This window comes from Urocitellus parryii, chromosome 5, assembly GCF_045843805.1.
Source record: "Urocitellus parryii isolate mUroPar1 chromosome 5, mUroPar1.hap1, whole genome shotgun sequence".
In the NCBI taxonomy this organism is placed as follows: Eukaryota; Metazoa; Chordata; class Mammalia; order Rodentia; family Sciuridae; genus Urocitellus; species Urocitellus parryii.
In genome coordinates, this window is record NC_135535.1 from 42307318 (window position 1) to 42323910 (window position 16593).

A 16593-nucleotide genomic window follows, 5' to 3' on the forward strand; every position below is an offset into this window, starting at 1 on the left:
GACTAGACTCCTTAACCCTCCTCCCCAAAAATAATGAACCCCAAATATCAAATGTCTGTCATGGCATTTGTTTTCAAAGGAGGTTTCCTGAGAACCTGCACATTTCTTCCCAGGAAAATCATATACATAATCAGAGAACTCAACCCTGCAGTTGTCAGTTGTCTTTTCTCTAAAAGGTAAGGGGCACCTACACCCTGCCTTTGGGGTGTGTATACCTTTGATGCCCTTAAATAAATCTTTGTGCCTTGATTTGGAGGCATCCTGAAATTCTTTCCAGCAATAAAAGTCAAGAATCCAATCAGGGTGATTTGGGGTTTCATTTTCCTCTTTGGAGAGCCTACTTCTGACCCATGTCTGGTGACAGTGATACTGATAAACTTTGGAATTTGTAAAATGGGGTATATATTTTAAAATGCTAAGAATAACTAGTAAGAGAATAAAAAATAAAACATCTGATCTCCTAACATATTACAGAAAACTTCTAAATAGAATGTACTATTATGATAGAATACAGTATTTATGCTAATTATTTATTTCCTAGAAATAGTTGGGAAACATACACCAACTTTTAGAAGAAACAGGAAAAAATTTAGGGTGGGGTCTTAAGCTATAACCAAAATACTATTTCTGTAAAAATGTTCATATGTTAAATTTCGGATTGTGAGTTCCAGGTTTATTATTCTTTAAACTACTTTTTTATATTTGAAATATCTAATATAATTTTTAGAGATATAAAAACCTATGAAAAGTTGAATTAAAAAGTATTGTGAATTTATTAATTTTCAGGAGGAAGGATAATTCCAATTTTAGAAGGAACAGAAGTGATCCCAAAAGGATAGAAAATATGTAGTTAAAATTCTAAAATATCTCCAAAGTCTATGATTGAATTAAAAAGATAAAAACCTGACTTGGACAAAACTATCTTCAGCAAATGGAACTACCTATAATCTGATGAGAAAATGCTGGCAATATAAAAGTTAAAGAAAATAAACAAGAACAAACTAAAATATGTCTAATCCATATTGTGGGAGGAGACCTTGGGAGCAAAACGTGGAGAGTACACTCAGTAATGAAGACAAACCCTATTTTTTAAAGTCGGAATTAATGTGAAAAACATCCACGAAAAAAAAATCAAAATTTTAAATAAAAACAGACTAACCTTGCAATTGCACTGCCCTAAGAGTGCTTTACTTGCTTCTCTATAGTTCAGTTCCAAGGATCCTTGTCTTTGTTTAAAATTTTGATATTTTCTTGATTATAAGTCAATAAGTTTGATTGACTTTTTAATTAAAAAGTCAAGAAAACTACTACATTAAAGTATCTTCTTGACGTGGTGCCCTCTTAAAATATGCACCTCAGCGGAGTGCCACACTGGCCTTAGACTCGGTCCTATGCAAAATCCTCTTAATAACCATGTCTTAGAGGGCCACTGATTTTACACATTATGTTTGAAACCTAAGGTGTAAGTGTGGTTCTCAGGAATCCAAAGCCTCAGGGCAGTGGCCCAGACTTCCCGAGGCGGAGGGGTGCGTGGTGACTAGAGCGCCGGGAGGTTGGGAAACCGCCCAGGAGTCTCACCATGAAGCGCAGGTTAGACCCTCTGGGGTAAACGTTGCCCCGGAGGTCATTGTGGAGAGTCACGTACTCATTGATGAAGTCTACGTCCTCTTCGTGCGGCAAAAAGTACGCGTTCAAACCGGAACCCAACAGAAGAAGCCACAGCTCGCAGAGCCACAGCTGCAAAACGCCCCCTAGCGCCAGGGGGAAAGACTGATCGCACCACCCGGAGGCGAAGGGCCTGGTGGCCTCCATATTTCACCCGACGCAGATAGGACAGTGCGCAGGCGCCAGCCCGCCCCTGTGACCTGCCAATCTACCGGGCTGCGCAAGCAAGTCTTATCTCAGAAAGCTGGAGAGCAGAACCTGGAAGAGCATTAAGGAGGAAAAAAGAGGTGGGACAGGAAAGCCAGAGCCTTGCGACAGACAAAGCTTAAAATACATGTCTGCGAACTAATGGAAGGGATACTTGAGTGAAATGATTTGAAGCTTTTCACAAGGCAATGTAGCAAATTATTATCCTGAGTTGATTTCTGACCCAGAATGATGTGTCATCTTTCACTGACCAACTACCACTTGATATGATAAATGCCAGTTGCTGATAATTAACATGTTCAAGGGACTTTGTAATTGTGCAAGGGGAAGTGGCCATTCTTTCTATGTTACTGATAAAAATGAATTCCTTTTCATCTTTAACTGTTGAATTGGGAGTTTGGTGTAGCGTGCTCTTTTTATTTATTTATTCTTATTATGGACAGAATATCCTCCTTAAGCCTGACTTCTTCCTTGAGATTTTTCTCTCTTCTTTATGGGAAATTACAAAACAAATAGAGGAATTGAAAGTTCAGGATTGAGGATGAAGTAGTGATTATAAAACTCTCATTAAATGAGAATATTTCTGTTCTCTCATAAGTACTATTGAGGATGGGATATCAGTATTCATCTTCTGCCACTGACTGTCCCATTCATAGAAGGAAAGAACTCACTTTTTGTTTGTTTCCTTTATTTCAGATAAAAATAGCTAGAATCTTGGCAGTGGCCTGATCTAGTTCAAACATTTTGCTCCCCCCCCAAAAAAAAAAAAAAATTGCTCTGAAGAGTTTAAATACTAGGGGTGAAATAAAAGTATGCATTGGTTTTTGGGTATGCATATATTGTACTCAACAACATTAAGGTAATATTAAATATCACTGGTGATACCTCCAGTTATCGGTGACGAGTCCTGCTTCCCCACATGTTGAAGTTTGAACATTAGAGAAGCATGCAGAGGCAAGCATATGAAGCAGGGTTTATTTAAAAAGAGGTAATTTAGCCTTCTCCCAGGATGGAGAAGGGGGCCATAGCTGGTATCCTGGTATCCCAAGAGGTGAGGTGTTCTGCCCTTTCTCTATGTCCTAGCCTTCCTTTGTTCTCCTGCCTTTTCCTCCTTATCTTTCTCCTTTCTGCTTATGTGACTAGGCCCAAGAGCTTGGTGGGATGGCCCAACAGGTGGGCTGAAGGGGTAAGGGCAGGATGGAGCAGCCCTGCACACAAACAACCTGATAGTTCCCTGAAGGGAGGGGCAACTCATTGGGCTAGTAGGAGCAAGGGCAGGTTCTTGATAAGGGGGAAGAAGGGCTCTGAAGGAATTAACATTTCAATCCCTCCGGGGACAGTCTCCAACTTCCCAGACTCACTCAAAATTGGCCTCCTTGACCCAACCTGACTCCATTTACCTAATTATACTGACTGCCTGTCTAATTCTGGCTTCACTGGGACAGTTGGACATAAATTTCCCACAAAGAAAACATTGTAACTGGTTGCCTTAAAAAGTATCTAAAAAAGCAAAGTACTTTTAAAAATACCCCAGCACTGTGGTAAACACTTGTAACTGCAGTAACTGGGATAGCTCAGATAGAAGGATCCCAAGTTGGAGTCCAACCTCAGCCACTTAATGAGGCCCTAAGTAACTTAAGGAGATCCTGTCTCAAAAATTTAAAAAGTGGGTCGGGGCTGGGGTTGCAGCTTAGTGGTAAAGAACCCCTGGGTTCAATCACAGGTATCCCCAATAATGTTTAAAAATGAAAATTATCTTCTGTTCACACTATTGAAAAGTAGCAGACCTTCAAAAGATGGTTTCATTCATGTCTTTATTCTTTTAACATAAATTACCAGGCCGCATGTTAGGTAATTGAAAAAGACCAGTAGACAAAATACAAACCTCATTTTCAAGTAAATAGAATAATAGAATTTTAGATTTGGAAGAAATTTTAGACAATTTCACTAGTGCGACGATTAAACATATTTTCTAATACATCAGTGATTGGTGATCATCACATCCTTTGACCAAATAATTATATTAACAGGGAAGTCAACGTATCCTGGACAGCTCATTTCATTATGAGACGTGGCACTCACCAATTTAATAGATATTTCTTTAATAGCTATTATGTGTCAGAGCCAACTCTAGAAACTAGAGTTAGAAAAGTAAACAAACATGGAGTCTGTCCATAGGAAACTTTTGGTTAAAGATAATACAGGCATGGAACCACCATATGACCCAGCTATACCACTTTTCAGTATTTACCTTGAAAAATTAGAGTCATCTTTATGTTTATAAGTCAATTATAGTCATACAGTTTTATAAATGAATTAAAGTCATACCCATGTTTATAGCAGCACAGTTCACACTAGCCAAACTAGGTGTCCATCAACAGATGAATGGATAAAGAAATGTGGTATATATACACAATGGAGTTTTAATCAACCATAAAGAAAAATTATGACATTTGCAAGAAAATGGGTGGAACTAGAGACCATCATGTTAAGTAATGTAAGTCAAACTCAGTTAATCGGCATATGTTTTATCTCATATACAGAAGCTAGAGAGAAAAAAAGAAAACAAAGGTGAGGGTGGTTCTCCTAAAAATCAAAGGAAAATCAGTAAATAAAAGGGACCAAGGGGTGGGAAGTAAAGAGGGAGTGGGAAAGTGCTGGGGAGTGATATTGGTCAAATTAGAATGTTATGTTGAATGCATGTACAAATATGTAACAACAAATCCTATCAATGTGTACAACTATAATGCACCAATACAAAAATGTGGGGGAAAAAGTAAAAATGATAGATGAATTTTCAAGCAATTATAATATAGGTTTGTCAATATTATTTCAAATTCATTTCATATATTCTTACTATTATGTGTGATTCAGTATTTCAAATGGTTAGCAAGTATCAACTCATTCAGATCATAAAAACCTTAAGATATAATTATCACTAATACCTTCTCAAACAGAAAAATTAAGAAAAAGAGAAATAATTTGTCTAAAGTTATCTTGCAAGTGTTTGTTTTTATTTATTTAACTATTTCCTGTTAATTTTCATTTCATGAACTACTAGCAGATCTAAATATATTTTTAGAAATGCATCCAAATTTATAAATACGTTGTTTGAAAGTTGTTAACCTAGGCTGGACAATGCTGTCCCTTGCTAAGATTATAAAGAGTTATTTCATACATATAACTATACTGAAGCAGGCCACAGACCCCCACCTAGAAGATCTCTTGCCATAATTAAGCTTCCCTAGTCAGAAAGATCTTTACAAAGAATATCAGCAGGCAGGATATCTGCAGAAAGCACTTGCTGTGAAGCTTCCTCTTTCTTATAAATGCCAGGTTTGCACACAAAAGGTGTGATTGATAGAGAATAGTCTGTAAGCTTGTTGTACAAAAAGATATTATCTCTGTTTTCTTGGTAAACTTGTGGAACCTGTGCCTGGTCTAGAGGATGGAAGGAAAAGCACTTGTCATGTGAAGCTCCAACCCTCCCCTCCCCCCACACACACTAGATATAAAGTTCAAAAAATTCTCAAAATCTCTGTCCAGAGAATCTTTCAGGCACAAGCCACACTCTGGACTGGCTGGCTGCAGTCCCGAAAATTCCTCGGGTGTCCAGCCTCCTCTGTTCCTACATCAATTCTAAATATCGATCCCCAAAATACAGAAATAATACATATTTAAGAGTGAGATTTTTATATAAACATTCCCAGAGTATGCTCAATTTCATGGCCTTGACTTTGGAAAGAGACAAATTGTATTTTAGGTGCTGAGACCTGTAAGGGTTTTAGCTATGGAAATATAAAAGACAGCGAATTTCCTCTGATGAACAAACTCCCAGGGAATAATAGGCATGTTGTTTTCCACTGCTGAAACATTCTGCAGTTTATCCCAGGAACTAGTAAGATAACTAATACATACTCCGTGCCTGGAAAGTTTCTGCAAAAGTGCAGAAATGGCTAGCTGCTGTGGTAATGCCTTTCATGAGGAAGCTGTGTGCTAGAGTCTTATCAGCCTCTTGATCTCAGATAGTCAGCTCCTGGGAATAAAGGAACTTTCTTGTTAGACAACTACAATGTTGCACCGAGTTCCGCTGCTCCTAAAGCCTATCCACATAACAATAACTTTAAACAATGGACTTTCTTGAAAGTTACACTAAGCTTCTAACATTGCACATTGCAACATAATTTGTAACTGATTAATAAACTGCATAATGTTACTAACTCTGTAATTTGCCTAATGAGACAATGAATAGTAATGTAGTAATGATGCCAGTGACCTAATGTAATCTGTTGTTTCTGTACCTTGCTTCTGTCTCCTTTTGCTTTCTTTACAGGGACTCTAATTCATTCTGAAATCTGGTTACATACAACACATCATATATGTATATATAGAAAACATTTGTAGCATGAGTATTTTCACTTTATGATTTCTTTTATCAAAATGCTTTGGTTTGTGGAGCATGGTGGCACACACCTGTAATCCCAGCAACTCAAGAGGCTGAGGCAGGAGGATCATGAGTTCAAAGCCAGCCTTAGCAAAAAGCAAGGCACTAAGCAACTCAGTGAGACCCTGTCTCTAAATAAAATGCAAAAAAGGGCTGGGGATGTGGCTCAGTGGTCAAATGTCCCTGAGTTCAATCCCCAGTACCAAAAAAATAAATACATAAAAAATTTTAAAAAAAGGGCTGGGGATGTGGCTCAAGCGGTAGCGCGCTCGTCTGGCATGCGTGCGGCCCGGGTTCGATCCTCAGCACCACATACCAACAAAGATGTTGTGTCCGCCGAGAACTTAAAAATAAAATAAAATTCTCTCTCTCTCTCCTCTCTCTCTCTCTCTCTCTCTCTCTCTCTCTCTCTTTAAAAAAAAAAATTAAAAAAAAAAGCTTTGGTTTTTCTCACATAGATGTTGTATATATTTTTGTTAGATTTATACTTCTTTTTGGGGGGAGGGTGCTAACATAAATAGTATTACGTTGGTTGTTGTTGTTTGTTTGTTTTAGGGGGATATTATGGGGAGCCCGCCTCAGAAAACACTCTAAGTTCGAATTCAAACAAAAAACAGCTTTATTTACCTGACCAGGGACTGTCTCCCACCTGTAGAGACTGAGACTCTGGGAGAATAGCAATTTCCTCACTTGTGTCTTGGGAATTTAAGGATTAAAAAAAAGCCCACAACTCAGTACTCAGTTGCTTTTCTCAGTGTAATGCAAGAAAGCAAGGTACAGAAGCTAAAAAAAAAAAAAAAAAGACTTTAGCTTAATCACATCTCCAGTCCAAACAAGTGTTAGACAACCATATCCTGAGTTTCAGCTGAGCAGGGACGATAACCTATTTTAAAGTCATGTAGACCCATAAATGTACTCAAACTCAGGATGTAGCTCACCATGACCACCACCATATCCTGAGTTTGGTACATTCTGTGGGGTACAAAGAACAGAAAAACAGTTTGTTTTTTTAAGAACACAGCTTTAATTTCTGTTTCTCAGAAATGGGTCATGCAGTTTTCTCTTCACAGGAGCAATAACAGAAAAACTAAGATGGAGTTTGGAACAGCTAAGATGGAGTCCTCTGGCCACACCTTTTTGTTTGTATAGCGACAGTGACTCCATTCCCACTGTCCCAGTACTAGTATCTTATTTGATGCTTGCAGTTATCTCATTTACTCATCATTTTACTACTGATATCTATAAGCCTATGTCTACATGTGTCACGACCCCTTGCCCGCAAGGAAGACGCAACTCAGGAATCTTCTTTCAGCAGTTTATTCAGGCCCTTGTTTTGACATGTCTTTTTGCTTCTACTACTTCTACTCCTACTACTCCTCCTACTGCCACTACTCCTACTGCCACTACTACTGCTACTACTCCCGTGTGCCCCAGCCTTAATAAAGCAGATAAAGCCCCAATGCACAACTGCCACGTGGACTTTTCTCATAGGGTGCCAAGTCACAGCATGCCAACTCATTCTGATAAGGAGTTGTTTGTCACAGACTACAGCGGAGCCAGCGCCATCTTGTAATGGCGGCCACAGTACACAGAAACGGCTCACCACATACATGATCAAGCTAATACAATTGTTTACAATTATATTGATTAACCTTGTCTATATTAACCCCTATCAGCCTATATTTATCTATAACTATACTGGCATACTGACTTGTCACCTTTTACTGTCCCATATCTTTTTCCTGTGGCTTAAATCCTGTGTCTTACAGTTACATGATTTTATTACTATTACTTAGGCTTATTCCTGATGAACTTATCTATGAAGTTATATCTTACTGTTGCTTATCCTTGTTATCTTATTCCTATTATCTAGAACCTATGTCTGTGACTTATTGATTATATTGATCAGTTCACACCACAATGGGGCAGGGATGGGGGGATATTGTTACCAGGGATTGAACTCAGGGGCTCAAAACCACTAAACCACATCCCCATCCCTTTTTCATACTTTATCTAGAGACAGGGTCTCATTGAGTTGCTTAGGACCTTGCTAAGTTGCTGAGGCTGGCTTTGAACTTGTAACCCTCCTGCCCCTGCCTCCTGAGCTGGTGGGATTACAGGTGTGTGCCACCACGCCTGACAATATTGTATTTTTAACTTCAATTCTAGTGAATTTTTAGTATGTAGAAAAGCAATTGACCTTTTCATATTGACCTTGAATCCTGCAACCTTTCTATAATCACTTATTTGATCTGTTAGAGTAGATTGACAGATATGAGCAGGGGGATAGAGAAAGGGAGAATAGCGCTCACTTCATCTTGAAGAACAAAAGATCTTGAGTGACAAAAAACAAACAAACAAACAAACAAAAAACCTTGCCAATAAACCACCTCTCATGGCCAATTACTATCTTCTTAAAACTAAGAAATTAGTGTGTAACCAGCCTGAGGGACTTTCCAACTTTAGAGCACCCACAAAATTCCTGGCACCAAGGCATGGTAGGAAATTGCGGTAACTACTCCCAAATAAATATAGTTCATGGAATGGGAAGATTCCAAGCAGATAATAAAAACTCACAAAGCAAAAAAAGACCACTTCTTCCCTTTGGATGGCCTACCCTATGTTCTCCCTGGAATTTATTTTCACTATGTAACTGTCTATGCTTTTTCTATCTATGTCTCTTGAGTGAAGTTATTCTTTCAAGAAGACAAAAACCAAGGAACCCCTGCCTAGTAACAGTTTCAGGAGTTTTGTTTTGTTTTGTTGTTAATTTTATTTTTTGTTATTGATTCTTTTGGATTTTCTACACAAATGATTGTCATCTGCAAAGAAAATATTTATTTCCAATCTGTATGCCTTTTAGTTTCTTTTCAAGTATGATTGCAATAGCTACAACTTTCAATATGGTGATAAAAAGCAGTGGGGAGAGAAGTCTACCTTGTTCCCGATGTTCGTGGGAAAGCTTTAAAGATTCTTACCATTAAGTGTGAAGTTAATTCTAAGGATTTTTGTGGATATTATTTATCAATATCTTTAGGAAGTCCTCTGTGGGGGGCCGTCATGCTGAGTGACCAGCATTTTCCTTCCCTGATCGGTTGAGGCTCTGTCAGTCACTTCCAGTGATCTGGCCACATTCAAAGTGGCCCCACACAGTTGCCCTGATCCTGGAAGTAGCAGAATGTGTCTTCATGCATAGGTATGGCTTTCTGCAGCCCCGTGGGTTGAGCTATGCTCACCTGTTCCTTTGTGATATTATCCCCTTGTCCTGTTTGGGATAGAATGTTCCATGGAAACACCCTTTGTGTGTCCCCTTCTCTTGCTCTGCCTTTGGGTGTGGCCTTCCTAGATGTCAGTCAAGCTGCTGACAGCAGACATCATGAAGTTAAGACTCAGCCCCCTGAAACCTGACCCCTTGCCTCATTTGAATGGCTTTTCCTCAATAAAAGAGGTCAGCACACACTTGCTCTCCTTTCTGCGGACCCTTAAGGTCAGAGGAGCCATCACAGGACCCCCAAAGAGAAAGGTATCTCTGTCTCTTGTATGGTTATTTTATGCAGCCCAGTTCCCCTGGAGTGACCCTGAGTGTCTCTACTATTCTTAGTTTACTGGGAATTATTATCATGAACGGGTGTTGGATTTTGTCAAATGGTAATAGAATTTACCAGTGAATTAATTCAGGCTTGGAGTTTTCTTTTGGAAGGTTATTAATTACTGGTTTAATTTAATAGCTATATACCTATGCAGATTGTCTATTTATTTATTTTTTTGTGAGTTTTGGCACACTGTGTCTTTCATTGAATTGGTCCATTTCATCTAAGTATATTTGTGGTAGAGTTGCTCATAGTTTTCCTCAATTATCCTTTTCATGTTCATGAGATATTATTTTAGTAACATCCCTCTTTTCATTTCTGGTGTTGGTAATTTATGTTCTTTCTCTCTTTCCCCCCTTAAGTAATAACATATGAATTTTATTGATCTTTTCTGTTTTTTTTCAGTTATTGTCTAAATTGATTCCTTGAGTTTAATTTTTTGATTGCTCAGATTTTTATTATTTTCTTTGGATTTTGTTTGCTCTTCCCCCCCCACCCCCACTAGTTTCCTAAGTGAAAACTTAGATGACTGATTTTAGATTGTATTTTTTAAATATATCAATTCAGTGCTATAAATGTTCCTCTGGGTACTGCTTTTGCTGTATCCCACATATTTTGGTAAGTTGTGTTTTCATTTGTATTTAATTCAAAATATTGCAATTTCTCTTGACATTTCTTCTTTGACATGTGTTATTTAGAAGTTTTGAGCTTTCCATACCTTTTTGTGAAGTCTTAAAAGTTTAATTTTTCTTTTTGCATTTAATCCATTGATTTAATCACTTTTATTAAATCAAGAGTTTCAATCCATCAACTTGTTCCCCAGCCACTTTTCTTCACTATTTTCTTCACTATTCTTCCTGTCCCCATATCCCCTCCTTCCCTTTACTCTCTTCTACCTAAAGTAATCCTATTCTTCCCTAGCACCTGCAACCCTCACCCTTCCTGCGAATTAGCAACTGCATATCAGAGAAAGCATTCAGACTTTGGTTTTTTGGAATTGCTTATTTCTCTTAGCATGATATTCTCCAACTCCATCCATTTACCAGCAAATGCCATAATTTCATTCTTCTTTAAAGCTGAGTAATATTCCATCTAATATATATATACCACATTTTCTTTATCCATTCATCTATTTAAGGGCACCTAGGTTGGTTCCATGTGTGAAATATATTTAATTCCTTATATCTACTGTAACTTAAGTTACAATTCATTCCCATTAGAAAATAAGAAAAGGGACTTTTTCAATACATAGTGATGATTAATCTGAATTCTCAAGTTGATTGGATTTTGAGATGCCTAAAATTAAGAGGCTTTTTGGTGTTTTAGAAACGATTGGCATTTGAGACAGCAAACTGAGGTGGAGACCCACCCTAAGTGTAGGCAGCATAGTTCAATAGATTAGACATTTCCATAGGAAAAAAAGTTTGAAGAACTAGGAAGAAGCAGCAGATACAAGCTTGACTGTTCGTGCAATTGCCTGAGGACATCAGACTCCAGCTCCTTTTTCCAGGTGGACTCTAGTACTAGAGACTCTCCAGGGGGTTTCCAGGTATTTGGTCCCCAGACTGGGGCTGCATCATTGATCCCTTTTGTTCTGCGGCTCCAGATTCTTGACTGAGCAGCTACTGATTCCTCCACAGCTCTCCAGCCTGCAAATGGCCACTGTGGGACTATTTAGCTTCTGGTCCTATGAGCCAATCTAATAAATTCCCATTTTACAATCATATTTATATGGTTGGTTCTGTTGGTTCTGTTGATCTAGAGAACCCTAATGCATACACACACACATACACAAACACACACATACACACACACACTTTTTACTTTTCCCCATTTTCCATACTATAATAAATATATCTTTTGAATTAAAAACACACATTAAATTTGGATACCAGAGAGGAGTACAGAAAGTTTAATACTGAATCAAAATGATGATGAGTTACATTTAAATGAAGATGTTCCTTTATTGTCACACTTCAAAATTTTTTTATGCACGTAAATGACAAAATGTTTTCAAAACAACCAAACTTAGGCTGAATGGATTACATGTTGTTCGCTGAGATGTGCCCTTTTCTGACTGCAAACTTGCATCTTCTGTCAATGAAATAGAAAAATTAAAAGCTTGATTTATCAATTTCAAAGGCAAGAAATAATTGAATCAACACTGAAATATTTTGATACATTCTGTTAGGTACAACAATATCTAGATTTCCTAAAAAAGAGGAAAGTAAAATAAAATGAAAAGAATTCACTTAGTTTTTTCTGAGTTTTAGAATAAGGTAATCAATGTAGAAAATACCTTTTTAAACAAAAAAAAAATTAAAATGTTTCTACCGTAACACTGCTTAAAAATCTTTACAGTGCTTTCTACTGACAATGTCACGTCAACAAATATTTCTACAATGCCTCTTATGTTGAAGACTCAAAAATCGAAAATGGACAAAACTACAAAGTAGGTAACTTTGTTTTTGACATTTATATTATATCCATTTCAAGTCCCTGACAAAATGTAATTCCTTCATGTTGAGTTTTAAACATCACTTTCATTTCTATAGAGGTCCTTGCCCCAAAGTTTGCTCAATGTCTTTGCACATCAAATTTTTCTTCTCAGCTTAGCATTCTGACAGGATGCTAATTTATTAGTAATTCATCAATTTAATTTGCTTTTATTTTTTCATTGATTTCTTCACATTCTTTCATTTTCTACTATGTATTGAGCATGTTTTTGAGCTTTGTACATAATGGTTATCAGAAAAAATAAAGTCCCATTCACTACAGGACAATAAAGAGTGGTAAAATCTATCATTAATTTAAAAATGAAATATATCAATAAAATAAATATAAGTGATTATTTCAGAAAATGATAATGAAGCCAGATTTAAAGATAAGTAGTTAGTGTAGTTAGGTACATAGGGAGTAAGATGAAGATGGAGCCCATCCCAAGGAAATGTTAATGAAGCAGCTCCCAGCAAACATGAAGATGCTAATCCAAAAGCCCTTCCTGCCCAGATTACTCCTGTGGCCCCCGTCCCTCACCCTTTGGGCCTTCCCACCTATATTTCATCACTGCAAGATAACAGAACAAAGGACAGGAATGTGGGAAAGTAGACCTTAGCTATAAAAGAGAGAAGACCTCCCCCTTCCATGGATTCCCCCTCTTGGGTCCCCTTCTTCCTCCCTGAAGTCTTTTCTACTGTCCTTTAATAAAGCTTCTACCTTCTCACTCTAAACATGCCTCAGAGTGTTTCTCTGGTGTTATACTTCAGCATTGGGGAAGCAAGGACTCATCAGTCACCGGTAAACAGCGGTAACAGATTGGCGGTTCCCCACCGAGATCTACACCAAGGTAAGCACCTCTCCACGCACCCCATGTCTGTCTGAGGTGCATCTTTCTCTCTCTTTCTTTCTGGAAGGTGATGTGGGCACCCGACGAATACTTAAATGCAACTAGTGGAGCCGCCACTCTTCAAGACTCGGGTGAGAGGTTTCCCGACCTAGGCAGCTCTCAATCACCTGTTCCATACAGAGCAGGCATGTTGGGTTCTGCCAAAGCCGCTTCCCACTTTTCTGTCTGGGCCTGGAGAGCAGTTGGCGTGAGTACACAGTGTCCCTAATCCTGATGTCCCTAATCCCGATCTGCCTTGGCTGCATGGAGGTGGAGAAGGGAGTTTGGAACAACTGTGGAATTCTGGTCTGGGCTACACTCAGATGTATTCCTAAGGTTCCTTTCTCTTGAACCCCCTCCCGACAGCCCTAAGGGGTATCTAGGGTGATCAGTAGATGAATGGCACTGAGGGAAAGCCCCAATTACATTTGCCTCCGTGTAACACTCCTGAACCCGCATCCATCCCCTCCTGGATGCTCTCCTTTCTTCGCTGGTCAGAAACGCTAGCAATTCAGGTTGGACCGAGAAAGACATGGGATAATTAGTAAAAAGGTGCCCAGGTTCCCTTATGCACATAGGTAACTTTCACTAGTCTGTTTTAAAATCTTCCATTACCACTCCGATGTTTAGAATGTGCTGTGTTCTCTTTAAGCTGCCAGAGGAAGGCATTTTTAGAATCAAGTCTTCCAGTAGTTGCTCCGATAGAAAGCACTATATGCCTTACAACCAGTAAATATCCCTTACCCTCAGGAGATTCCTTTAGTCTATGGAGCAAAAGGCAACAAGAAGAGTGGGTGATTCGCTTTTGCTGTGGGTTTTAGTGGCAGGGAGGAAAGCAGTAAGGCCCTTAAGTCTGAATCCTCCCAGGGTCTCTGGCACAGGGCAAACTGAGACCCTAGCACTTTGCCAAAGGGGACCAGAAACACCCTTGGCAAAGCAAGGTGAGAGACGGGTTTTCTGGACCATAAGGAAGCTCAAACTTAGGGAGACGTCCCTAATGAGAACAGTTTTCTCTGGTGCAGGCCCCCCCCAAGTCCTGTTTTTTTTTTTTTTTTCTTCTTCTCACTCAGATAGGAGCTTCTCTCTCCAATATGCTAGGTACACCACTTACCTGCATATTGAAAAATTGGGATAAATTTGACCCACAGACGCTCAAGAAAAAGTGCCTCATTTTCTTCTGCTGCCAGGCCTGGCCTCAATATGTGCAACGGCGGACATCCTGTCCTCCATACCCTGGCCTCTCTGCATCTGCCCCAATAGACAGATCAAATATATTACCTCTCCAGGAGATGCCAGGAGGAGAATTTGGACCAATCAAAGTACATACTCCCTTCTCCCTTCAAGACCTAAGGCAGATAAAAACAGACTTGGGGAGATTTTTGGAGGACCCAGATAAATATATTGAGGTATTTCAAAACATAGGCCAGGTGTTTGACCTCACCTGGAAAGATATTATGCTATTACTCAACCAGACTTTGACTTTCAATGAGAAGGAAGCAGCCCTAAGAGCAGCTGAGGAATTTGGAGATGGACCTACACCTTGCTCTTGCCCCAGCAGAACAGACTAGGAGCAAACCAAATCGTCCATCTGGAGCACAGGAAGTTCCCAGAAATGATCCTGAGTGGAACTCAAATGATGAGCAAGATGCTTGGAAAATTAGACGTTTCCAAATGTTGGTCCTTGAGGCCCTCAGGAGAATCAAGCAAAAGCCCATTAACTATTCTAAGGCTTCAGAAATTATTCAGGGACCCCAGGAAAGCCCTGCTATTTTCATGGAGAAACTCAGGCAATAAGAAAACACACCACCATGGATCCTGAATCCACAGAGGGCCAATTACTTTTAAAGGACAAATTTATCACTCAGTCAGCCCCAGACATTCGGAGGAAGTTACAAAAATTGGCATATGGCCCTGATCAATCTTTAGATAACATCCTACAGCTTGCCACTTCTGTTTTTTATAACAGAGATCAAGAGGAAAAGAAGGAGAAAGAGCTCAGAGACAGAAAAAGGACTGAAACACTGGTATTTGCTCTTAGAGGAGTAAGCTCCAGGGTGAAAAAGAAGGAAGACAAAATGCTCCTCAATCCACAAAAGGGACTTGTTTCCATTGCGGAGAGGAAGGACATTTCAAATGGGATTGCCCAGTAGCCAAGTGACCACTGAAAAGGCCCTGCCCTAAATGTCAAGGCAATCACTGGAAGAGCAACTGTCCTGAGGGGCGAAGGTCCTAGAGGCCAGACTCCTCCACACAGGCCTGATGGGCCCAGGCTCAATTCTGGCTCCCTCACGTAACTCCTATCACGTATGTTTCTCCGTAGGGAGCGAAGAGGTCAACTTCCTTTTAGATACTGGTGCCAGTTATTCTGTGCTCACCTCTTACCCCGACCTCTTTCCTCTAATACTACAACAGTACAAGGAGCGTCTGGACGGCCTATTACCAGAAAGTTTACTCCCCCACTGAGTTGTGAGTGGGACTGGATGATGTTTTCTCATGCATTTCTGATAGTCCTGGAATGTCCTACTCCTTTATTAGGAAGAGACTTACTTTCAAAACTTCAGACATCCATTACAATGAATTTGGGACCATGAGGGCCATTATGTCTGCCTTTATGAGAATGTGATATAAACCCTGAAGTGTGGGCTACTGAAGGCAAAATTGGACGGGCAAAAAGTGCAGTTCTAATCAAAATAGTCTTAAAAGATCCTTCTGTCTTTCCACATCAGAGACAATATCCTCTAAGCCCAGAGGCAAAAAAGGGCTTATTGAAGATCATTCAGAATCTCAAAAGACAGAAACTTTTAGTGCCCTGCAACAGCCCATGTAACACACCCATTTTAGGAATTCAGAAACCCAATGGGGAATGGGACCAATTCAGGACCTGAGAATAATTAACGAATCATTTGTTCCTCTCCACCCTATGGTTCCTAATCTATACACTCTTGTTATCTGAGATTCCAGCAGCTGCTGCATGGTTTACTGTGTAAGACTTAAAGGATGCCTTTTTCTGTATACACTTAGACTCCTAATCACAATATCTGTTTGCCTTTGAGGAACCAGATAGCGGATCTCAACTAAGTTGGACCGTACTGCCCCAAGGGTTCAGAGATAGCCCTCATTTGTTTGGCCAAACCCTAGCTAAGGATTTAACAGAGATCAGAGATAAAACATCTCTGACTGTCATACAATATGTAGATGACATACTTTTATGTGCCTCCACTCAAAAGAAATGTCAGGAAGCCACTAAAGAACTTTTAAACTTCTTAGCTGATAAGGGTTATAAAGTATCAAAGAAAAAAGCT

The 16593-nt window shown here is 39.3% G+C and overlaps 1 protein-coding gene across 1 annotated transcript in view; it reads right to left on the reverse strand.

Moving 5' to 3' along the window:
- Positions 1–1812, reverse strand: part of Glipr1l2 (GLIPR1 like 2) — a 50882-nt gene extending 49070 nt beyond the window's left edge. The window contains exon 1 of the mRNA XM_026409349.1: positions 1579–1812. Within this exon, the coding sequence (XP_026265134.1) occupies positions 1579–1812 (234 nt within the window). The remainder of the gene's footprint in view (positions 1–1578) is intronic.
- Positions 1813–16593: the final 14781 nt, after the last annotated feature.